This window comes from Poecile atricapillus, chromosome 3, assembly GCF_030490865.1.
Source record: "Poecile atricapillus isolate bPoeAtr1 chromosome 3, bPoeAtr1.hap1, whole genome shotgun sequence".
Lineage (NCBI taxonomy): Eukaryota > Metazoa > Chordata > Aves > Passeriformes > Paridae > Poecile > Poecile atricapillus.
In genome coordinates, this window is record NC_081251.1 from 34,617,941 (window position 1) to 34,643,657 (window position 25,717).

At 40.5% G+C, this 25,717-nt stretch overlaps 2 protein-coding genes across 4 annotated transcripts in view; one reads left to right on the top strand and one right to left on the bottom strand.

Annotated features, from left to right (window-relative positions):
• The first annotated feature begins 95 nt into the window (after positions 1 to 95).
• RWDD2A (RWD domain containing 2A) lies at positions 96 to 6,074 on the top strand. Of its 2 annotated transcripts, none has more exons than XM_058835051.1 (3): positions 96 to 264; positions 1,091 to 1,309; positions 2,741 to 6,074. In XM_058835051.1, the coding sequence occupies exons 1-3, from the start codon at positions 154 to 156 to the stop codon at positions 3,410 to 3,412; spliced, it is 1,002 nt and encodes a 333-aa protein (XP_058691034.1). In that variant the 5' UTR covers positions 96 to 153; the 3' UTR covers positions 3,413 to 6,074. The 2 variants fall into 2 exon arrangements, with proteins under 2 accessions (XP_058691034.1, XP_058691035.1); XM_058835052.1 differs by lacking the exon at positions 96 to 264 and adding an exon at positions 290 to 491.
• Positions 6,075 to 6,224: 150 nt separating this feature from the next.
• ME1 (malic enzyme 1) overlaps positions 6,225 to 25,717 on the bottom strand; it is a 154,122-nt gene continuing 134,629 nt past the window's right edge. For both annotated transcript variants that reach the window (XM_058835049.1, XM_058835050.1), the window contains exons 10-14: positions 18,071 to 18,176; positions 15,168 to 15,310; positions 12,956 to 13,129; positions 8,415 to 8,513; positions 6,225 to 6,580 (exon numbers count right to left, since the gene is read on the bottom strand). In XM_058835049.1, the coding sequence (XP_058691032.1) occupies positions 6,422 to 6,580; positions 8,415 to 8,513; positions 12,956 to 13,129; positions 15,168 to 15,310; positions 18,071 to 18,176 (681 nt within the window). In that variant the 3' untranslated portion in view covers positions 6,225 to 6,421. The remainder of the gene's footprint in view (positions 6,581 to 8,414; positions 8,514 to 12,955; positions 13,130 to 15,167; positions 15,311 to 18,070; positions 18,177 to 25,717) is intronic.

The following is a 25,717-nucleotide window of genomic DNA, read 5'->3' on the forward strand; positions in this document are numbered from 1 at the left end:
CAATGGCTGGTCAGTGGGCGGGGCATCACCCGCCGCGTGGCGCCCGGGCCACGCCCCCGCCCGGAGCCGCCGCCGCGCAGGCGCCGCTCCGCCCATGCCGGGAGCGCGCGGCGGAACGTCCGGGAATGGCGGCCGGCGGGGGGGGTGGGTTGGATGTGCCAGGCGGCCTCGCACGGCTTCACCGACACCGCGCCTGGATTACACAGCTGTCCCCACAGCGCGCTGCTTTTGGCTGGGGCGGGGTTAATTTTCTTCCAGTGGCTGGTACGGGGCTGTGTTTTGGATTTGTGCTGAACACAGGGTTGATAATGCGGAGATGTTTCTGTTATTGCTGGGCAGGGCTTACACAGAGCCAAGGCCTTTTCTGCTTCTCGTACTGCCAGGCTGGTGGGGGGCTGGGGGAGCCTGGGGGGAGACACAGCCAGGACAGGTGACCCCAGCTGACCAAAGGGACATTCCAGACCACGGAACATCACGCTCAGTGCATAAAGGTGGGGAAGGAGGAGGAATGGGGGAATGTTTGCAGCGATGGTATTTGTGTTCCCAAATCACTGTGAGGTGTGATGGGGCCCTGCTCTCCTGGGGATGGCTGAACACCCGCCTGCCCACGGGAAGCTGTGAATTCATTCCTTGCTTTGCTTGTGTGTGCGGCTTTTCCTTTCCCTATGGAACTGCCTTTATCTCAAACAGTGAGTTTCCTACCTTTACCCTTCCGATTCTCCTCCCCGTCCTGCGGGTGGCGGAGCGGCTGTGTGGGGCTTGGCTGCCGGCTGGGGTTGAGCCACGACACCCAGACAACACCGGGTGTATGTGCTGATAAATAACACAAATGATGTGTCACTGCCCACGCACATCCACGCGGGAATCCATTCCGTGCTCTTTCCCATCCCTGAGCCCGGCAGGGAGCCCGCAAGGCTCCGCCCGACCACCCCTGCCCGCTGCGGGGCTGTGAGGGCCCGGCTGCCGAGCGCTCGGTCCAGCCGTGTTTAACCAAATTCTGCCCTTAAAGAATCGTGGGGCTTCCTTGTGGTGCTGAACATGCTCAGCATGTGCTAAACCCCAGGGTTTGACTCCAGCCCTCTCGTTCCAGGCGTGCGTGGAGGGCAGTGCGATGGCTGCCACGGTAAAAGAATGCCTGGAGCTCCAGCTGCTGGAAGTGGAAATGCTCCTTTCGATGTTTCCCAAAAGAGGAGAATTCAGTCTGGATGCGGATGCCGTGCCCAGCATCCAGCGCTACCTGAGGAATTCTGACGGAGCCCTGCCCCCGCAGCTGGAATATCGAATCACTCTAGATGTAGGGGAGGCGAAGGTGAGAGCTGCCCAAGGAGACTTGTTCATGGGTGGTGGTGTCTTTACTCCTGCACACACTTGAAAACTCTGCCCAGAAAAAAGGGGGTAAAAAAGCCACCACATGTTTGCTGTTTGAAAAGTCAAGAGTAACAGAAAATCTTGGCTGCTCCTAACATCTGCATTAGAAATATAATAATGTAAAAATAACCCCAAATGGCAGAATGCAATTACAAGGAGTCACAAGAACACAGAAACAAAACCAGCCTATGAGCAGAGAAACCAAACTCGCAGTATAAGGAGTTACAACAGCTTAACTGACTGAAGAAAGGGATTTAACTAATTGATGTAAATACTTGCACAGAGAACACAGGTCAAAGTGCAATGCAGTGACTAGAAACTGAGAACAGACAAACTCAGCCTAAAAGCCATTTTCCATGGAATGAAGGTAATCAAACATTAGAACAATTTACTGGGTAATGAGATGAGATTTCTTTGTAATTTTAGGTACAAGCTAAGGTATCTTTCTAAAATTCACCCTTTCACCAACCTTCAGAGAGAAATTTAAGGAACCATGTAGGGAGGGCTTGTGTAGGCTTTTTCCATGCCAGTTTGTCAAGGATCTTGGAAAGATAATTAGTCATTTCATGATTCACTTCTCTCTGCAGGACTAATCATATGATTGCACACTGTAGTGAGTACCCCCTAGTAGTCTACAGGAGCTTGAAGCAATGAGGACACATAAATCCTTTCCTGCTCTTGGACTAGAAACAGGGTTCAGCTGCCAAAGAACTGTGGTGCTCCATTTGAAGGCACTGTGGGAATAATCAAGAGAAATTCAACAGTCCAATGTTCATAAGAGATCAGCAAAGATAATCTAGAGGTCTCCCTGACCTGAAATATACATATATTTTTTCATCCCCTATAATCCTGATTCCTCTTTATGGTGAATACTTGCTTAAAATAATGGTAATGCACAGAATCATAGAATGGTTTGGGTTGGGAGCAACATTAAAGATCAAGTATTTCCAACACTCCTGCCACTGTGTCTCTATATACAGTAGGTGCAATCACAAACACCATTTCATGTAACTCTTGGCCTTTTTTCCCACCAGCTGGGCTGAGTTCATTAGTTATGTGCATTTGGTAAGGGATTCTTGAAGATAACTGTGTACCTTCTCCCAAGCCATAGCATTAGTTCTGTGAAAAGCAAAAAAGCTGCCTGGATAACATGGGAAGCGTTGTGAGAGTGACAGTATGATGCAACAGAAGAAAAGGAACAGACAAAAGAACGGGTTATTGGGAAAAAAGGGAAGTGGAAATAATTCCAGTCAGTAGGATGCTGCAATCTTAATTACATCTCCTCATAATCTGCCACTGACAGGGAAGAAGAATCTAGAGTGTCTTCAGTAGCTGCAGAATTCATTTGCTCTGTGTGTGTTCTGTTTTAAAGGTGGAATTGCAGGTTCTCCTTCCTCATATGTACCCTCGGGTGGCTCCTCAGCTCTTTGCCAGATCAGATGCTCTGCACAGACAGCAACAGTTGCAGCTCAATACTGGTCTGGAGTCTCACATCAGCTCTCTGGATTCAGGAGATCTGTGTGTGTGTGAGGCTGTGCAGTGGGTGAAGGACAACAGCCTGCCTTTCTTGGAAAACAGTAAGGCCTCGTCTGAGTGCGCTTCTAAAGAAGTCAGGGTTAAGGAAACGCTGCATCGCATGTGGATCTACAGCCATCACATCTACAGGCAAGAACTGAGGAAAAAGATTTTTGACTGTGCAAAGAAGTTAAATCTGACTGGCTTCTGCCTAACTGGTAAACCTGGTATCATCTGTGTGGAGGGACTCCAAGAAAACTGTGAAGAGTTCTGGCGTGTTATTAGATACCCCAACTGGAAGCATATTTCATGCAAGCACGTGGAGAATATAGAAACGGAGGGAAGCATTGATAATCTTCGTCTCTTTCACAGTTTTGAAGACCTACAGTTTCAGGCACATGGTGATTATGGCCTGAGGAATGACTATCACATGGATCTTGGCCAGTTTCTAGAATTCCTGAAACAGCACCAAAGTGGACACATTTTTCAGATTTTATTTGGTGTTGAAGGAAAACTTTCAGACAATTAGAGAAACTAAGGAGTTCTAATTCTGGAGAGGAAGAGGTGTTGCTAACACTGAAATATTTTGCCTTACAGTTACTGTGAAAAGGGAAGCTTTAACATCTGAGATGAATGGTTCAAGTAGTTAATCTCAGCTTTTGTGCTGAACTGACACATTTCTGAGACGTGTTCACTGATTTTCTAAGACTAAAACTGATATTTGTCTCTGTGAGCCATGCCTCAAAGCACTTGCAAAGTGATAAACATTCCACAATGTGTTAGGAATTATATGCTTCTGACTCCTCTTCTGTACTGTACTGTGTGAATTCCTTCCCATCTCATAAAACTACTCTCAGTTTAAAACATTCCCCACCTTGTCCTGTCACTACATGCACTTATAAAAAAGTCCCTTTCCAGCCAGATCCTTGTAGGCTCCCTTCAGGTACTGGAAAGTGCTATAAGGTCTTGCCAAAGCCTTCTCTTCTCCAGGCTGAACAATCCCAGTTCTCTCAGCCAGTTGTCATAGGAGAGATGCTCCAGCCCTCTGATCCTTTTTTGTGGCCCTCCTCTGGACTTGCTCCAGCAGGTCCATGTTCCTTTTATGTTTGTGTCCCAGAGCTGGAAGCAATGGTGTGAGGTCTCACAGAAGTGGAGTAGAGGGTGAGAATCACCTCGCTCAGTCTGCTGGTCATGCTGCTTTTGATGCAGCCTAGGATACAGTTGGCTTTTTTCGCTTCAAGTGCACATCACTGCCTCATGCTCAGCCTCTTATCTGCCAGTACAAAGTCCCTCTCCTCAGGCCTCTCAATCCATTCTCCACCCAGTCTGTGTTTGTGCTTGGGATTGCCCCAACCCAAGGGCAGGACCATGAACACCATGAGGCTTGCACAGACCCACCTCTCCTATCCCTCTGGATAACATCCCTTCCCTCCAGTGTGTTGACTGCTCCACATAGCTTGGTGCCATCAGCAAACCTGCTGAGGGCGCAGTCGGTCCCACTGCCTGTGTCACCGCCAACAATGCTAATAGCAACCCCTGAGGAACATCACTCCCACTGGTCTCCACTTGGACATCGAGACTGCAACTCTGCAACCAACCATCCTTACCCAGCGAGTGGTTCATCCATCACCATCCCATCCGTGTCTCTTTGATTTAGAGACAAGGATGTCATGTGGCAAAGTGTCTGGTTATGTTAATAACAATTTCTCATCTGTTCAATTCATGGCATTTTATGTTTACACTGTTAGCACCCTGGAAATGAAAATGGGTCAGATGAGACAAAGTTTAGTTTTCCCTTCTACGTTACATAAGGAAATACATGTAAAATACAGAAAATAGGAAAAATCTCCTATATATACACATATATAAATATATATATTTTTAATATTACATAAAAATACAAGTAACTTAAAGAATCTTTTTCTATGTCAAATCAGTATGGAGAGAATGTTCCAGCAGCTTGTAAGAGGCAATGCTGTTACTGGTTCATTAGGCAGCGTTTTCCTGAGGGGAAGCATGCTGACTTCAGATGTGGATAGTGAGTGTTGCAGTTTGTAACGCATGATCATATTTAAAGGTCATTCATGTAACATGTAGCTGGAGAACACTACTGGAAAGTCCCCAGCAGCTGTGCCTTGAGGGACCACCAGCCCACCACCTCCCACTCTGTGCCCGAGTGCTTAATGTGAAAATGGGTACCAAGCAATAAAAGCAGACTCGCTGCAGAGGTCTGGCTGACCGACTCCAACACCCAGGCACTCAACAGCAGCTGTTCAAAGACTGTGTTTCAGCACACTCAGCTGATGATAACATAAATAACAGAGATTATTTTATTTCAAATGAAACACAAGGAAGTGTTTTAATACCCTTCTGACAACAGCAGTACATTGAAATGCAGAGGATGGCATTGAAATGCAGAGTGTTTTTGGTTGCTCAGAATATGATTAATGTATTTTCCTTCACTGTGGTATGTGTTCTGCTCGTGTGATCATAACTTCTGCCAAAAGCACAGTGAGGCAAAAATGCTGGCACGGTCCCATTAGGCAGTGAGGGAGAAAGTACCTCTCTGAATTTGGGCTGTAATCTGCAGCTGTGACAGACCTGAGGGGCTAGACAAATAAAATTGATATTTGGTTTTCTAGAGATAATCTCTCTAGTAAAGATTAGAGAGAAACAGTAGAAAAAATGTTCAAGTAACCTTTGTTTCCAGAACCATCCAAAAAATATATTACATTTTTCTTGGAGTGGTAATTGTTTAAGAACTAGTAATTCCTCAAAGTCTATTCCTGGCATTTTGATACTCCCTTTTTGTCAAGAACATGGAGTTCAAAAAATTAGGGCAAACATTTGTAATGGATCTGAACAGTGGTTATCTTGGTGGGGGAATGAAATCCTTGATCTTATACAGGACATTATGCTTAGCTAATGTTAAATGTTAGTAACATTAAATGTTACTGTTAATAATGTTAAAATGTTCTAATTAGATGTGAACAAAAGATTCTACAGGTTTGGTTCTTTCAGAAAATTTTCATTTCATAGCTCCATACAAGAGTGACCAGTAAGGATTTTCTCTGGAATAAAATAGTCTAACCTTATAGTTGTTTAAAGTTTGAGGTCTTTTTCAAATAATAAGTTCACAAATTATGCAAATTACACCGTGACTATAGTGGATAAAACACCAAATGCATTTTTTAAGTGCCCATTTGTCTGCTTAAGTTCCCACTGATGTTTGTGACAAAAGTCTTGACTCAAGATAGAACCACTTTTTACAAAAAGGTCTGTCAAACTGTAGTGTAGGATATCTCAGTTAAAATAACAATCAAAATAACCAAACACAAATACACTTCTCAGATTAATTTTTATTTTCTGATGTATAATTGTCGATTTCCCGATGTGAATTTCTAACCAACTACTATGAATTAGAAAAAGTTTTCTGCATCTTAAAAAATTAGCTATTCTTAGGCTTTCTAGGCAGAAACAACCTTAATATTTTAATGCTTTTTAACTGCAGCTGGTTTGTTCATTCTTCATTAAATATTTACAGTTTCACTTTCATGGCCTCCTCGGGCCAGGTGTAGGAGTCAGCCACAAAGCTGTTGTAATCAGTACTGTACACCTGAGAGCGGATGAAGGCTTCAAGGTCCTTGGGCTGAGGATAGATGGAGGCAGTGTTATTCCTGTAGGCTTCTTCTGCAACCTGGAAAGATGCATTAAAATCCTAATTAGTGCTGATGAATTATCTGAGTACACTTAACAGTATTTAAAAGTAGGACTTAGTTCAAAATCAAGGTAAGACTTCACCCTCTCTGGTGCTGGCAGTGACCTGTGTTCGCACTAGATCCAGGTTAGTACCCCGTGCATAAGACTACAACAGGATGATGTTTGTGTTTAAGTGGGTCTGACTTGGGCTACTTTTGAACAGGATTACATGTTCAGACTGTTACAAATACAGTGTTCCTCTTTGCACAGTAGTGTCTTAGCTTTTACTGTGCAGTGGTGGATAAAATACTCCACAAGCCCCAAGCACTGAGATACTACTATTGCTTTTCTTTCATCACTTTATCCTGGTTTACCATCGCCCCAAAGCACTGTAAGAAAAGTGTGGTTTCTTCAGAGCTTACATGCTCCTTGCATATTAGAGAAGTTTAGTATTTGCCATAGCTTGATAATAGATTTCAAAAACAGCAAACTCATGGGAAAAAAAGTAGTCCTACACAGTGCACAGGATACCTGGGGAAATACAAATAGTTGCTCACTCTTTCCTCACCCAGACCATACCTAAGTGAATCAATTATGCATCACAAATACAGCTGCAACCAAAGTTTAGTTTAGAAGGGGTTGGAGCTCTCTCAACATATCAAAGTAGCCTCTCACATCTGAAGATCACCTATTTGAGAAGCAAGTGTCTTCAGACTGGACATTCATCTGTGAAACAAAGGAAGTCTGGCAGACAGGTTTTATGCATTAGCACTGTGAAAAGATCTGCTTGAAACTAATTGGCAAACACTCTAATGCTCCTCCTTTGAATAAAAGGAAGACACTCTTCTTCCTGTTTTCCTTAGCTCTCTTTAAAACATAAATGTTCTAGTTTGGTGAGAAGCTGAGATCTCAAGTCACCTTATTAAGACTTCTTTTCTAGGGTTAATCTGAATCCCAACTCAGTTTGATTGAGAAACACTTTGGGTGTTTATGTAAGGATATTTTCAGGTCTGTGCACATAATTATTGTAGTTGAGTAAGGTCTGAATTCATACCCAATGCTTGGTATTCCAAAATATTTTGATAGTGTTCTCCTGGAAAAGGCAGAGGCCAATGCTAAACCTCTTGGGTTGGGTTGTATGAGCCAGATAAAGTATTTGCAGGAATGAAGTTTCAACAGAGAACAGGAAGAAAGAATCACTTGGTAACATTTTCCTTCTTTTGTATTTTCTATATCATGCACAAATAGAGGAAGAATTTCTATCACTCTGTTTCTGCCAAACACAGTTTGATTTCGCCTGAGGAATTTAAGTGACATTTTCACATGTACAGAACAGAGTTACTACTTGCCTAAGAAGACATGAACTTCGAGAAGGATTTTTCTTTTCTTAAATATATAGAATGAATGAAGCTATAGAAACTGGTTCAAGTATGAGGGCTCCTTGTTATTCTTTCAAAAGCATATGGAGCGGAATTATTCACAGTCAAGTGACAAAGAGAGAAAACAATAATTGTAGATAAAAAAGGTCAAAGAAGACAAGCAAAAAGTTGAAACTGATAACCATGAAGGGCCAAAAGCCCTTCAGCTGTGCAGCTGGCATGACTGTAGTAGACAGCAGAATCTCTGCTCTACAGACATACACACTTGCTACAGTTCCACAGCTCTCCTTGTATTTGGATTACATTTATGAATTTAATATTTAATTTTGAAACTGCTACATGTCAAATATCGATTGACATAAACCAGCTTGTGTGAAGGTGTGTTAAGTGTAAAATCAAACCATGTAGAGTTGGTGGGAAGACAAAAAGCCATAAGAGGCTGAAATGACTTACCCTCACAGCGATTTTCAGTGACACGTCCTGAATGGTGACTAATGGAGGGTAGAGGCGGCCTTCCTGCAAATTCTCTTCTGTAACTTGCTCTGCTATAACCTGAAATAACACAAGCATGTTTAACTTGACATGCAGATGCAGCTGTAGCTTGATTAGACAGTGATATTGTCTTTAGCAAAGAAATGTTTCTGCTTTGGCAAATCACACAGATACTGCTTAATCCACCTAGACAGCATTTTTTAGAACCACCTTTGTCATCAGGAGAAGCTACACAAGAATTAGAAATGTAGGGAGTTACACCGTTTTTCTCATTCAGACAGTAAAAGTTACTTAAGTAAGTCCATTGCACACATAAACTAGCAAATAGTTCATTGTGAGATATAAATTCCAGATAACAATTGCAGCTGGGTCAAAGACTTCTAAAATATAAAGAAGCACCTGTCATTCTGACAGTTGTCACATTAACTTGTGCAGGGAACAGAATTGAAACCCTTAAGTGTAAAACTCTCTGAATGAAATTACTGGCAGCTGGTATTTCTGCTATCATTAGCTACAATTTGTTTGTCTTTGGGGACTTGAAATAGCCTTTCAGGGTGATACAGATGTGGATAGAAGGAAAACTCTCCTCTGGATAACATCCGATGAAGCTATGTATGACACACCAAGAGGTTCTGAAAACACCAGGGAAGTCCAGGAAACACTGAGACTTGCAACTGGTAAAAAAGCCCAAAGAGAAAACAAGAAGTGTACTTTTAAGGGAATATTTTAGGAAAATACTTTAAACAAATCACAAATAAACCTTCCGCAGTTTCTGCAGCATGTGGGTAACAAGACCCTGTACATATGCTTGTAAACATCTAGGACTGCATCAGAACAGGTGTCTGGATGCATCCCTTCCAGCAGAAGTAGGTAAATAATTTGAACTAAAGTAACTCCAGGTTCAAAAGAGCTCAATATTCTCTTGTGCAGTCTATCCAGAATTCTGGTAGTTTTCCTAAGTTTTTCCATTTGGAGTTAAAATATTGACAAGAGCAACAGTTCTCGAGTATAACAGGTGAAGAAAAAGTATTTGTTTACCTTTAAATCTGATCTTGAAAAATACAGCAGAGAAAACCCCTCTAGGGGGAGCTAAGAGAATACGAAATCAAGTTACTGCTCTCCATAACCAGGTTATTTCAAAATGATACACAGCCCTTTGATATGCACCTGAACCTAAGGAGACGCTTGCAACATGAGGTCCCTGATGTTAACAGCTTAAGAGAGCTCTGCAGGAAAGATGAAAGCTGAAGAAATAAACAGCAAGTTGCTCTTACTACATCACTGAAAATTAAAGGTTCAGGAGGGGACTACTTCTCTTTTCTGATTGTGTTTTTGATAGAAGACAAGCCACAAAATATTTGGGCAGTGCTCATAGTGGGAGAGGTAGCAAGATCAACTGTATAGATGCCATGCTGTTCCTTCAGACATAGTCCTGTAACAGCATTGAAAACTATGCAAAAACACAAACCCTAGCATTTCCAAAGAGAATGACACCCACTTCATGTGGTATTTGAAAAACACTCCTTGAGAACATCAGATCAGTGGCAGGGGAAAAAATGAGGAATCAACTTTTGGGATTACTGAGAAAATAAGAGGTGTCACAGAAAACATTGTACCAATGTATAAATCCAGAATGTAACACCATTTTGAGCAGGGTGTGGTTTTTCTCCACATACTTCAAACAAGAATGGGGCAGAATCATGAAGTGGGTACAGAGTAAAATGATCAAAAATTATTTTTTGATCAAGGAGACAAAGAGAAGACTGAAAGGAAATGCAAAAGACAACTGAAGGTGAACATTTCTTATGGCACTGTAGGGAAACCAAATCATCAAACAGCAGAAAATTGTGAGTTTCTTTGTCCACAGGACTCATAATTAAATTGTGACACTAACTGCCAAAAGATGTTCAAATGTATAAACATGTTTAAAAAGCCACTAGGCTCATTTATGAAGAAAAAAATCCATACAGAGATAAAACATCCAGCACAGGAAGGCCATACAGTAAACATTGCCAGAATCTGAGAAGCCACTTCAGCAGAAGGATCACTCTGTATTTCTCTTATTTATCCTCTTTACCTCTGTTTCTGTTAGTGATTGCTTTCACAGGAAGATACCAAGCTGTACAGACCCCAAGTGCAACCCAGTATGGTTATTTTCGTGTTTTAAATATTAATTAATTCAAGTTTTTAATAGAAAAATTATTGCAGAACCTAAATGAAAGGCAACCAAGACAAAATGGCATAAAGCAAGTGGTGGCATCTTGGTTTTTGGAGGACATATTCTCCATAATGAAAAGATTTTGTGGGATTATTTCTGAATTGAACTTCAGGTCAAACATGCAAGAATATATAATTAGTTCATAATTCTCTGCCTCTTTTGTTGTGTTTGGTAGGACTTAAAAGAATAGGAAACATCCCTTGTCATCACAGAACAACAGCCCACAGTTAAGAGGTATTCCAGCTTAGGTACCTTAGATTTATCATCCAAAGTCAAAATTACACTCTATTTTACTTGTCAGGAAGAAAACAACATTAAAAGAAAAATCTGTTCTAGTTATAATAACTACTTATTTGTGACTTCAATCAGTCCCTCTACTCAAAATGCATGGGTTTGGTTCTCTAAATTTTGCAGCATCTTGTATGCTTCCATTTCAAATGAAGAATACTAAGCACTATTCTAAAACCCCCATGAAACTATTCTGATTTTATCCTTCCATTAAAAAAGCCAAGAAAATAAAATAAAAAGAACACTTTTGCTTTTGCTTTGTAGTGCAATTATTCAGCTAAGGGCCTACACAGCCCTGCCAGCCTTCACACCCCTGACACCTCTTCTGGCAGACTCCTCTGGCACCCATCAGCTCAGCTCACCCAAGCCTTACAGCCCCTCACGTGTAAGGAGACCACGCGTGAAAGGCCCGAGCTGGGAGCAGTAAGGGGAGCAGATACACAGGGATCCTGCCACCAACAGAACTTTCTATGCAAGACAAAACCCACATTTTTATATGTCAAACCTTTCTAGAGATTTTACTAAGGGAAGGGAGCTGTACAGCAAAACCTGTACCAAAGAGTCAGGAAAGAACTTCTACCTCAAGTGGGAATTTAAATTCGTCCTCACAATTTCTGATAGTATTTTACTTCACTGACTGTTCCATGTCTTTGTTCAGAGATGATTTTTTTTCTGACTTCATAGACTGTCACATGAAACACAGTTCAATCCACACATGTGCCACCTTTTGTCATCAGCTCTCACTATATAGGAACCATTTCACACAAACCAAAATGAAGCAACTTCTACAATGAAGTAAGGGAACTCTAACACAGCAGCTTAGACCACGAAGTGAGGATTACTGTATCCAACTGAAATTACAGGGGAGGATTTAAAGGGAAGATATAATTATCCAAAAGGCTTAAGAGATGGATCATTGCCCTTCTATGATGGTTAAAGCCAGTGGAGACAGGCTGGGCTTTTTACTAATTTTAAAGATGGAAATTGTGAATGTCTTTCTTACAGAGGGCAGGTTGTTAGCAAACCTCTTTAGACATGCCACAGCATGCACCTTCAAAAAACTGTGAAAGTCAAACAAGGACAGCATGCAAGTGCCTACCCCTTAAGAAAGCTTTGTGTGACATATTGCCTGTCATAGGACCACACTGCCTATCAGCTGTCCTTGAGTGATAGCCAAGGACCACTTTCTTCCCTTTAAACCATGAAGAGCACAGAAGGAGCAAGCATCTGGAATAAAATATTCCTCAGAGAAGCTGCAGGAGCTGAATAGTGCATTCACACATCTGCTAATTGGTGCAGCTTTTTTTCCCTCTTTTTTTACTGTTCCATAATTCTAATGTTCCAATTTATTGCTTGGAAGCCTCCTTGGTGCACTGCCTACATTACCCATGTACACACTGCACTTTGATGAAGTGCTGTGGATTGTAACTGGTATGAACTGGACTGGGCAGAAATTCCCCCTGAAGTGAGCCTGGGTCAGTTGGAGTTAATGTGGTAAACTGAGGACTTCTTCCTTATTTCCATACCCTTTAAAAAAAACCCAGAATATCAGGCTTTCAATTACTTTGCATGGACATGGCCAGACCAACATGCATTGCCCAGGGCTTTCTAAGTCCAATTCCAACACTTTTTGTAAGCAAAACACACACACATGAGTCACCCCAAAGCTATTAACAGCAATAATAATAAATCCCTTCAATTTAAAATCAAACCTATGTGCCTGTGCATGCAAACTGTACATATGTGCATTTACCTGCGGTAACAGTACTGAAATCTTTTTTTTCCTTCCCAACAGAAGGTAAAGTTTAAGTCAGGTGACCCTAGGCCAAGTATTAACTCTTTTAAAATGACTTGTTCAAATACAATTTATAAAGAACTTTGCAAATAAAGGCCTTACGCAGAAAGCAGTATGCTTCCTGTTTTAAAGTTTAGCTCTTCCTGCTTAATTGCTCATTAATACTAAGTCACTAAATTTAAATAATTTTGAATACAGTACCTCAGCAGTCGTGAGGAATACCTCCTCATCAATATGTCTCATTCCACATGAAATAACACCAAGGGCAACTCCTGGGAACACATAGGAATTGTTACCCTGTCCAGGATAGAGAGTTTGTCCACTTGGAAGAGTGACAGGATCAAAAGGACTTCCACTAGCAAAAATCCCACGTCCCTAAATTGTAAGAAGAAACAGAAAGCACATTAATTGAGAGATTTCTGTTGAAGTATTTCTCACATCCTTTTAAATATTTAAATTTTCCCTGTGGAAGCTGGGTTGCAGCTATTTAGCATCTCTTCTGAGAGGGTGTTAGAGCTATTTGCCTGAATATGTCTCAAGAACCACAGGGTGCTGGAGATCACTGGTGATTCTCTGTGGCTAACCCTATCTGTACAATGTAGAAGGAGGGAAACTGAAGGCAGCAGTCATTACTCACTTTGTGCATCCATGTCAGAAGAAGCTCCATGGGAAGTACAGAGCTGTAAAACCCAAAGTGGGCAATACTGCTATGGCAGAAACAGGTGATGCTATTGGACTTTTTTCCTAATAGCAAAACACCCCAAAAATGACACTAAGGCAACTAAATGTTGCACTTTTGGATGGAGTGATTTCTGAGGAGCTATGGGCAGGCAGAACTCTTCTCTTCCCAGTCCCCCACTTCAGGCCCTTGAGCCCATTCCACAGCTCAAAAGAATGACAGAGGTGCAAGCTCTGTCCCAGGAACATCATCCCATAGGGCAACAGCACAAGTCAGTGTGGAACCTCCTCTACCAGGACTTTAGGGGTCCCCTCTGTAACACACTGAGTAGGGTGAGGGCACCAACAGCTGCCTGATAAAACATCAGAATGTTTCCCAGCAGATTTTTGGGTAATGCCAGGTACGACTGTGGCTGGCAGGGCCCAGGCATCAGGCCCAAACTGATGCACATAGGCAGCAGGGAAAAGCCAGCCTTTTGGGAGGAATTAAGGGAATTTAGCTATATGTGTACAAGTTATACTGTAACACATGTCTTGAGGACAAGAGATTTGCCTCTAACTCAGTTTAGGTTGCAGTTCATGTGGGATTGGCACTGCACAAGCTCAGTGTCTACAGCCCAAGGGCCCCAGGCTCCTGCCTCTCTGGGGAGGGAGCACCCTCAAATTTAAGCTGCAAATTTAGGTGGGGAAGAAAAGCCAGCCTTTATTTATGCTAGCACTGCTAAAGTGATAAATATCACTGTTAAATACTTCAGAGGCACTTTGTATCAGAATATCTCTGCCTGTTTTAGAGAACTGGAAACTGAAATGCACTGTAGTGCATTTTAAAATAGGCCACTGTTGCTATTCAGCTCTTCAGAAGAATATTCTGTTTTGTTTGGTGTAATGCACTGTAATTCTGGCCTGCATATTATATGTTTTGGTGACAGATCAAATACTTCAGAGTGTCTTTTGCTCTGTTTAATGCATGTGGTTACCCACTACAACCAACCCTTCATGTAGGTTGCTTCCCTGGCTCCTGCACTGTGCTGTAATTACATCCGTGCTGCGGAGAATGGACATGCTAAATTTGTCTTTTAAACACTAAAGAGAAAATGTCATTCAAAATGCCCTGTATTTGACAAGAAATCCAAATACATCCACTACGAAACACGTACAGTCAGGTATAAATACATTTTAAATTCTGGCTGAATTACAGGATAATGTGTTTATCAGTACTTCTATAATAAATAAGCAAGCACAGTTCTCTTAATTTTTACCTATGTTTATGTAACAGAAAACTTTGTAAGAAGAGTCAATTACCCCAGTTCTTAATACAGAATGATTTTAAAGATTCTGTTTCATGTATTGAAATACTTTCTTACCCTAAAGAGTATTTATGAAATCTCAAATGAAAAGCATGCCTCTTTGTGTATATATTACACAAAATGGTACAGTTCAAAAACAGACATAATACTTTAATGATTGATGGTGACTGATGCTTTGGTTATAAGATTATGAGTGTTGCCTACACCAATGAAAGCTATGAAATGTTTTTATGAGAGTGCAAGCATGCAGCAAATTCAGTGAAACTGTCTTCATAAAATCTGAAAAATTAGTTACTTAAGTAATTTTATCTATGTACAGAGACATGATTAGTACATGCTACTCCACCCTCTGTCCTCCTCCCTTTTAAAATTTAATTTCAGATTTACATTTCATGACTTATACTGGAAAAATGTTACTCTTTGGTTACCTCTGTGTATTTGTAGCACTGCTCAGCAGTACATTCTGCTTTGCTGGTGGGATTGCTGAGAGCAAAAATTATAGGACGTTTGTTTAGAGCAGCCATATCCTGAAGAATCTGTGTAGTAAAAGCACCACCAATTGCAGCAACTCCTAAAGAAAAAAAATACACATAACAAGTAGACAAATTAAATTAGTTCAAGGTAAGACACGTATGTCACTTGTAAAAGAATAGAGCTCTTTTTTCTCTCTCCCTCTTTAAAATGGAATTCAACCTTTTCACTTACACATAGTTGAAATAAAGTTTTGTATAAAAGATTTTGCAATAGTGAAACTTCAGTATTATCCCTAGCATAAGGCAGAATCTATTCACCCCTGTACAATCTGGTGAATTTCTTCCTTCCCCTTTCTCAGGCCCTTTGTGTAAGATAAAAATGTTATTACCTAACCTGCAGCTAGGTCCAATATGGGCTAGCTCCAGATCCTGAAGTTTTGTGCTACAGACTGGATAGTTTTTCCCAAATCCAATGTGTCAGATTTCAATTTTTTATGACATGATGAGTAAAGTCTCTGCCTTCTATATCTGAGCTGACAAACAGTAATTTTGAGTCTAGGCCTTCCTTAACAGCAACAATTTTTAACACATCCCTCTTCATTGCACCAGAGATGCTTTTCTATTCCCTATACTGTCCACACTTATAAATGGATATTTATAGGATATAAATATTCACTCATAAGAACTGAATGCCACTCTTGAAGGATGAAATCATCTGACTTAGGTTGCACTCTGCTGCATTGTGGACTTGCAGCCAGTACTTAGATCTCGGACTTCAGACAATTCATGACTGAAGAGGGGTGTTTGATGTTTTTGAGATGCCATGTATACCCATACATCTGAATAATCTACAAGAGCTGGGAATTCAAGGATAGCCACACCTTCAGTGAAAAGAAACAGATAAACAGATCTTGGAGTAAAACTAAGGATCTTTTTTCTACCGGAGGCCTGTCTTCCCTGGCTTGGAGAGAAGGCAGCCTCCTTTGTCCTCAGAGACCCCAGTGCTTTCCAGAGAGCATCTGAGTTTCAAAAGCAGGAAAAAGAGCTTGTTTTCCCTCTCTTGGGGAGTGGAAATGGATTAAAAGCCAGGCGGGAGAGGAGAGCCTGGAACTTGGGCCCTTCTCAGGTCAGTACTCTAACATCTTGTCACTGATGCTCAAATGAGCATCCTGACAGTGCCTAGTCTAAAAGGACAGCTTGGGATCTGCCTGATCGCACAAGGTCCTTGGGGGGAGGTGAAAGCAGCCCTCACCACCCAAAGCTGGTTTGAAGGTTGTGCTTCAAGACTAACATCTCTTTAAGGCATCTCAGAGCATTTTCTGACTGATTCCACATGGAGCATGGTATCACCTGTCACATGCTACTATTTTTTGCAACTCTGAGCTCTCACTGCTTCCCCTTCTATAAATAGGCAAGGATGCTTAGATGCAAAAACTCTGATAGACCAGCTGAACCACTCTGTGTTTGATGAACAGGTGTATAAGAACCTGTTACACACCTTAGTTTCCATTTAAATCTTCAGTTGCCAAGTGTTGAATGTCTTCTAAAACAGCCTCTGGACAGCCAACAGTAAGAATGACAACTATCTTCAGATTTAAAGTAAAATTTGTTTTGTGCTTACAGCTATTTTTTTTTAATTGCAGTTTTTTATGCTGCAGTTTTATCTAAATTAAGGCTTTTCCTTGAGCCATTGCAGGCAATGAAATGTGTATAAGAATTTGCTCAGACAGAGCTAAGTAAAACATATTTTCCCCCATGACTTCTGGTACTCTGGGGAACATACTGAATGTCTAGTTACGCAAACCAAAAATCCCCAATATTAGTTTCTATTGCTGTTTCTGATGGAAGAGACTTCATCACACAGAACTGATAAGAAAAAATGACCTTGAGGGAGAGTTACATAGGTTTATACATAAAAACCGATACACAGTAAACCCCATATTTCATAACAGAAAATCTTCCCTAAGCACCCACACATTTATCTGGATAAATATTCATTCATTCTACTCTTCTGTCCCTCTAGCTTTTTAGCCTTGTAGTATACTAAGTAAATTCTCTGGATCACTTGGTCTCCTCTTCCAATCATATCTTCTTGTAGCACAGGAAAGGAAACACTTCATTTACCTCACTGAGGACCACTGGCAAAAGCAGATTTTACTGAACAAGGAAAATGGTGTGGGCACAGTGAAAAAGGTAGCTGTTAAAATGTAGGATAATTATTACTTAAATTATAGTTCAGTTTTCTAGCACCTGATGAATGACTTTACTAGCCAGACAGATTAATCTTCAAGTCTTACTTATTGTTCATTCCTGAAACTGTCACTGAACTACAATAGCCAATCTATAGAGAGCTAAGAAATCCATTATTGAGATCACAGTCCGTCAGCTTTTACAAAAGAAAAAGCCCTTGTAAAATCTGCATTTGTTCTGCATGGAGGAATGCTGGCTAAGGACCTAAATGTGAGCAAAAAGAAGACCCAGATACAACACCCTCATATTTGCATAGCTTTACATGAGCTTAGCTCTGTTTTCTCAGAGTTTGAGGTTGTTTGTATTACACCTTTCAAATTACACCAGCAGTAATTTAGGAAGGTGGTAAGGTCCTCCATCAGATGTTTAAACCCAGTCAGATTCTTCCCCTGTAAAATGGATGGCTCAGAATGAAAGCAGTGTTACATGCTTGTATAGTTACTATTTGTTCAGTTGCTTAATAGAGTCCATTATGCACCCAGTGTTTTCTGAAAACACACAAAGGTAAACTCTGTTCAGAGGAACTTGATCTTCTCTTCAGACAAAGCCATATCCCCATTTTTTTTCAACAAAGAATAAGGTCATTGCTTTAAAGTCAAAGAAATTACCTATTAGCACAGTCGGTTTTATGTCTTTAACAATATCTTCTAGATTTTTCATTTCACCATGTTCGTGGGCAAAACGCTGTTTCTCATGTGTTAATGAGGCACGCCCCTGAGTACAGAACAAGAGAAATATATTTAAGTTTAATGGAACCTAATATCCTGGGATAATCAGTTTACAAAGTATCTGGTGTAACACATCCTATTTTCATTTCTACTACTGCACCTATTGTATCAGCCAAAGTTACACTGAGTATAGCTAAATGCTTAGGATAATTTAGGACTAATCTATTTATCTAAGCAGTCAATAAATTCAGCAGTTGGACTTTAAATTCAAAATAGCTGTAGGACACCACAGTATTAACATCTATTTGAGCCATTATATGAGATTTGTAACTAAGCAAAATAAAAATAGTTTCTCCTAGCTTTTTCAGTTTTGCTCTTGTCTAAAAGTATGGAGACTATACAGTGTGAGTATTTAGACTTTTCTTCACATTCTTCATCTTTAAGTCATTCATTATTAAGGATGGAATAAAAATAATTCTAACCAGATGTCTGATGTACTGTTTCTGCATTAACAAAATTGACTCAGCTGTGAAAAAACTTTCGCCCTGGCAAATCTGATCAGCAGATCTCTGCTGGCAATTTCCACCGACTGCTGCCCAACAAGGTTTCCAAATGGAATATGATAGATGCAGGAGAAAGGGCTACAGAGTATCACTGACATGGACTTGGGCTGCACAGTGGGTTTGAGCTCAGTGTAACATGGAGTGCAGGGCGAGCATGGGACAGAGTTTGTGAAAATTCTGTTAGTTATCTAAATATGCAGAGCTCTGTCTGGACAAAGACATCTGAACACTTCAGCAGGAAAAGTTTAAAATGAGCATACTTCTTCCTCCCACTTCAGTCTCGTGCCTGCAGAAAATATCACTGCAAAGGCACTTCTCAAACACAATTGTAGAGGATGGTTCCAGCCCTTCAAACATCTTACGGTTTCAGACAGAAATACGCAGATTAAACAGACGTATAGGGACGTACATGAAGAAAATTGAATGCTGAATGTAATTTTGACCAAATAGCCACAACAGATATGTATTGTCTCCCCAGCCACACCTTTTACAACTGATAAAATGAAAGTTTCCTTAACCTTAGCAAGATTATTAAGGCTACACTTTAGTACTGGAACAGATTCATTCCATGATTCCATCAAAGTCCACAAATTTGAAAATTTGGACTCAATTTAGGCCTGCATGCACCATCAGACATAAGCCACGACTAGTTTTTACAACAAAACCAGGAAAGCTGATGCTTCATTTCAGACCACAGTTCTGCAATGTGGCAGCATGTGGCCGTGCCAGTCCCGTCACTGAAGCTCCTCTGCTGATCCTGACTCAGCTACCACCATTGGCTGTTTCTCATTTCCATCTGCAAGGAAAGAGCTTCCATCCCAAGGGTGCCACAGGAAGCTGTCCTGTGGTCAGGCCTGATTGAGCTGCTCTGCCCCACAGCATGCCAGCGTCTTTTGGCCCACCCATGATTACAGGGCATTTTCATAGAGCTTTCTTTTCTACACATTTTTTTAACTGGACGGGCTTATGCAGGTCTTGAGCGTTCTCCTAGAGTGATCAGCACATAAATACTGAGATAGGGGCACTTGATTTCCTTTGTGGATAAAATGTGGTATTGTCAGCCCTGAGGAAATGCTGCAGTATTAATAATTTTTGGCATGTTCATGCCTGAATCTTTCCACCACTGAATGCATTTTACAGTCTGTCATTTCCCAGCATCCCAGCAGATGTCCCCACAGTCTGCACACACACTTTAGACCCATCTCATTTTAAAGCAGGAATTTTCCTTAATGTTTTCAAGGGAAAAGTATGAAGCTTTCTTTTTAGTCAGCAAAGAAAAAAAAAAACCCAACATTTATGACTTCCAGACCAAAAGCTTGTTGCTAGGATTAACTCAAAATACTATAATAAAAGCCACTTCTCATTCTAATCTGCTGATTGGTTGGAATTAAAATGCTTGGTGGCAGGTTTGCTGAGGAGCCAGGAGTGAATGCCCTGGGACACCATCCAGTCCCCAGGCTGGTTTCTTAATGGCTCATCATGCTGCTGCTGGGGAGGTCAGTTTTCCATCTGACCTTAAAACACAACCTCTAGGAGACTGCCTTGAGCTACCAAGGGAAAAAAAAAAAAAAAAAATCACCTCTTCAGGCTGTGGCAGGCTGGTAGTTCTGACCCCCTCCAGGATCTGCAGATCTGAACAGATTGCTCAGGAAAGGTGACCTGTGATTTTTTTCCTCAGATGTAACAGCCAAGAGATCAGGGCTGACATCTTAGTGGATAAAAATGTTGCTATTCTATCATTTTCAATTTCAGTCAAAACAAATAACCAAAATCCTTCATGAAGGAGACTTACTTTTTTATACAATTTTATACTTGACTGGCTTTTGAGTAGGTGTTAAAACACTTACTGATGAAACACCAGGGATTCAAAGTCCTGACACTGACAATGATCTCTCATTTAATTGGCTATAAAGGAGTACTCAAAACAATAAGGATGTGATCCACTGCATTATTCTTCAGGCTGCTAGGTAGTGAGACTAGTGCTAGCCAGATGGGTCAGCTCAGGTCAGATTCATGTCTGCTTTACCCTAATTTCTATCTGCTCTTAATTGCACACATGATATTCTACCTTTTTAAAAAAAATACTCAAACAAACAAAATCCCCAATGCAAGTCAAAAGCTAAACAATTTAAAGTTTACTTATTTATTCAGCTTTCGTCTGAATTAGTTTGATCCCGTTAGTCATCACAGATCATGTCTCCAAGTAAATATTTTTCTAACATATTAACTAAGAATGAAATATTAAATTATGTGGCTTAGCAAAAATAACAGCAGCTATGTGCATAGAGATTTTTTGCTTGGAAAATGCTTATAAAAGAAATTATATGGTTGGGTTGTTTGGGTTTTTTTTAGTATGTATATTTTAAAATAAATTAGAATCATAGAATGGTTTGGGTTGGAAAAGACCTAAAAGATCATCTCCTTCCAGCCAGCCTGCCGTGGGCACAGACACCTTCTACTAGATCAGGCTGCTAAAAACCCTATCCAACCTGGCCTTGAACACTTCCAGGGATGGGGTAGCCACTATTTCTCTGGGTAGCCTGACCACCTTCACTGGAAAAAAAATTCTTTCCAATTTCTAATATGAATTGACTCTCTTTCAATTTAAAGATAAAATCCCTTGTCCTATCATTCCATGCCCTTGTAAAAAGTCCCTCTCCACCTTTCTTTAGGCCCTTTAGGTACTGGAAGGCTGTAGAAGGTCTCCTGTGGCCCTCTGCTCTCCAGGCTGAACAATCCCAATTCTCTCAGCCTTTCCTCATAGAAGAGGTGTCAGAAATGTACTTTAATTGTTAATTCAGTGATCCCAAAGGAGCTACATAATACCTCCCTAAGCTCTACATCCAAGATTTCAAGACCAGACAGTTGATTTGATTACCAAACTTCAGTAGTTTAGAGGCCACTCCTTTAGACAGTATTTTTTTTGTCCACAAACTGATAAATTCTTAAGTTCTGCTCTCCACCAAGTAGAAAGGCAGCAGCAAGAGCATGACTAGCTTTCCTCTGTGCCCTGCCAACAGGGCAAGCAAGGGCTTGCAGGAAGGAAGAAACAATTCAGTTTTGTGTATCTTCCTTAAAATAAGGGGTTGCCAGTCTATTTAGTAGGAAGTTCCAGACATTCATCCCTGAATGCCTATAGATGGAATAAGAAATCACAGATTTTTTTTGTCAGCCAGCAGAAAGAATGGAGCCAAAATGCAGAAGTCTCAGTTCTGGATTTGTGTGGTTTACTGTCTTGTCTCCTTCCTGACACTGGAGAGATGCAAAGTGGCTCAACCTGTCAGTGCCGAGCTGCTCTGACTAAAACATCTTCCAGAAGCACAGAGCATGTCTTCTGACATTTCCATTTCCAGCCCTGGCTCAGTCAGCTTTTGTACTGTGGCTGCTGGGAAATGAGCAGTAAAGGATCAACACAAAGCAGCACAAATCAGAAATTGCTCTGGTCTGCCTACATCTCCAAAATCCTAATTACTAACAAATTAGGAAATATAGGAAAAATAATAACAAATACTAACATGGCGCACAGCTCACCGGTATTTCCTTTCTTCTCCTAATTGGAAAAAGAAAAAACGTAAAATGCACAGTACTTTGAAGAGTTTGAATGAACTCTGAGGTTCTGCATATGAAGCTCTGAGTCTTTTAAGTAGAAACATCATCTTCAGTCACATTCAGATATGCCTTCTAAGTCCACTGTCTTGCTCTTTCAGTATCATTAAAAATCCATTTGGTCAATGAAAAGGGCTCAGAAAAACCAGCACTTTAAAGACCTTTAAAGACCAAACCTCTGTAGAATCTCATTATTTCACTGAAGCACCTCAGTGCTCACCACACAGGGGAGAGATCTTTTGGAGAGATTTTTCCAGGAGCTCCTATCAAAGGCTGTTATTGCACTGTTGTTTAAATAGCTGTACAAAGACTCCTCTAGGCCAGGAATCAGCTGTCTTAAGGTGTATTATGTTTTCTATTATGTATAGCATATGTAGATATACATAAAGATATATGTCTCTCTCCTGCATCAAGGGACACTACCCAAATCCAAATAGAAAGTCTTTCACACTGAAATCCACAGATGAACCAAGAGATTTAATGTGATACCTGTGCAGCTATTTAGAGGGGAGGACACAAACTCACAAGCTCTTTGAATAGAAAGAGGAAGGCAAAGCGAGAAAAAGAAGCTATATATTCTTCTTACTTCTACTTCCCAAATGTATTCATCACCCCAAGAAAGAAATAAAAAAGCACCAAGATTATTTCCTTATAATGTGAAATGCTATATAATCTTATATGTTTTTCTTATCTTTTATAGAATAAGTAATTTGTTGGGGGCATTATAATAAGTTTTCTTGAATTGGAAAAAAAAAAAAAAAAAACCCAAACCAGAAAATAAAGACAGCCAACCAAAAAACCACTAAAAACTAATGTACCATAAAGAAAATCATAGTATCTTTAATGGATAATCAGGCTGCCTGAATAAACTATACAATATACTTTCTCTAGAATACTGAAGGTTGAAAATATTAACAATACTCAAAAATATTAATAATCCTTAAGTCCAAAGACTCAAAATTAAAATGCCAGAAATTACTTTTTAGTGGAAAAGTATTGCCTCTATCACAGTATAATTCTGTACCAAGAAACATTTGGGTTATTTTGTATTTGAACGAAAGAGAACAAAGCAGCCTGAAAACAGATATATTAGAAGTCACTGTGGTATCTGAGATGGAAAGTAATATGAACTAAATTCTTTATTAGCAGATGAATTACAAAGGTGGACTGTGTTAAATCAGCAGATGAAGTACAGAGATAAAGAAACAATAGCAGCATTCTCTGTGACATTGTGTATGGAAGATGTTGGCAATCTTAAAATGTCTCTACTCCTTAATGGGTCACTCACTGGTATTATATTTTATTATTACAAAATACAGTCCCATGAACACCAGGACCTTTCAATTCAAGGAAGAAAAGGAATTAACAGGACTCAGTAGTTAACAGTTCTATGAAAAAACTGCTTGTATTTTGGACTTGAAATGAAAGTAGTTCATAGGGAGCAGATTCTGGGAGGATTCTGAAGTTTTTCATTTAAGGGTCTGATCAACAAGGGTCAGGTTTCAAGCAAACGTACATCACAGTTTTCACAGAAAGTTACTCTTATCGTCACATTATAGCCAAATTGAGGCTCAGATAACAAACAAAAATGACCTATCAATAAAACCCTGAGAATTTTCATAGAAAACAGCTGTAAAAACAGGAGACCAGACTGCACAGCCAACATCTATATGGGAAATTAGAAAATGGAAGGCAAACCTTACAAATACCACCAATGCACAGGCTAATGCCGTGGCCTGTTTGAGCTGGTTCCACTGGGGCTGCCCCACGAAGCAGGGCTGAAGAGCAGAGCAGCTCTGTGTCAGCGAGGCGAGAGGCAGGGCTGGAAGCTCTCCAAGAACTGCTCTTCCCATCAGCTGGGAGGCAGCTGTGAATCAGGCAGAGCAGCCTGATGACTGCACTGTCCCACATTCGAGGCAGTGCTGGCGCTCGTCCCGTCTCACAACCAGGGAGGCACAAATCTATTTATATAAACACTTGCCTGCATTTCACTGTGTCAACTGTGGCTTGTTTAAACAAGAGCTCAGAGATCAGTAAACAGATAAATTCATAAAATAATTTGAGGTTCTTAAATACTGAAGACATGAACTACATAAGACGTGACAACTTTAGACCAGTGAGCAAAGCAGTCCATTAGTAAGCTGAGTATTTTCAACTGCAAATGTTTGGTTTTACCTGCATTTTTCCTGTGAGTTCTCTACTGCAGAGTTAAGAGAAAAAAAAAAGCAATTGTGAAAAAAAATGTGGTTAAGACTCATGAGAGAAGGTGGTGAAGCACCTCCCTTCTAGGAGATGGTCTCTACGTGGCTTTTTTTATCTGTTTCATCATAAATCCATGGTCTAAAGGTTGTTGAGAGCTCTAAGCAAGGACTCCCTGGGGAGGGACCTCCATGGGGAGGCTCTAGAATCATGAAAGGGATGGCATAGGAGGTGCACAGAGAGCGGGCTGGGAGGGGACAGGCCAGGCTCCCCCGAGCCAGAACTCCAGGACAGCATCAGGTACAAGAAGTCACACAGTGCAAAATAAAAAAGGTGGAGGTATGGATATAGACTCACTGGGCAGGGTTTGACTCAAGTCCCAGGGCCTGCAGGTGACAGAAACTCCTGTGCCACCTCATTTAGGAACCAAAGAGCAGAGACATGTAAGCCCTCCCAAAACCCAATACTGAGATTCTAATTATGAAGTGACAGTGTCTCCTGATCAGACCCATCATCTAACATCTAAAGGTGAAGAAAATACATTAAAACCAAATCAGACAACTTGGGCACACAATTAATAAACAACTGTTAAAATGTTGCCAACTGTGTAAAAAAACCCATAATATTTTGAGGAGACAATATCATAATAATTGGCAATAAAATACACAATTAAAGTAAGAAATACAATTCTGGTGTTGACTCTAAAACACATTGTTAGAAAAGTAGGGCTGTTTTAGTCTTGTAAAATTTATAAAGTACCCTTTCCACATAAATAAGCACACATGGTTAATAAGTTAATAAGGTTAACAGGCAGGACAAAATTTATAAAGACAATTATTTCAGGAAGATAAGACCTGAGAAGCAGAGCAAATCACAAATCCACAGAACAGTAGAAAATGGAGCAAATCAATCATTAATTTCAGTAACAGAGCATGAGTGAAAGAAATAATAAACCACCAAATTAGGTCCCCATATCATCAGTACATCTACTGCACACAGTGTCAAAGAGTTACAAGCCAACAAAGGCAATGGGTTTCTGTTTTAGAGAAACACCCCACCAATCACCCTTTTGGCTTGTCCTCGCTTGTTTTCATACATTACTCACTGAGAATGAATAATGCCACGAGCATTTGGAGACAAATTAATGTTTCCTCTTTGCAAAACTTGTACTTGATATAGAACATGATAAATATGAGATGAAAGTGCACAGATTAATTCC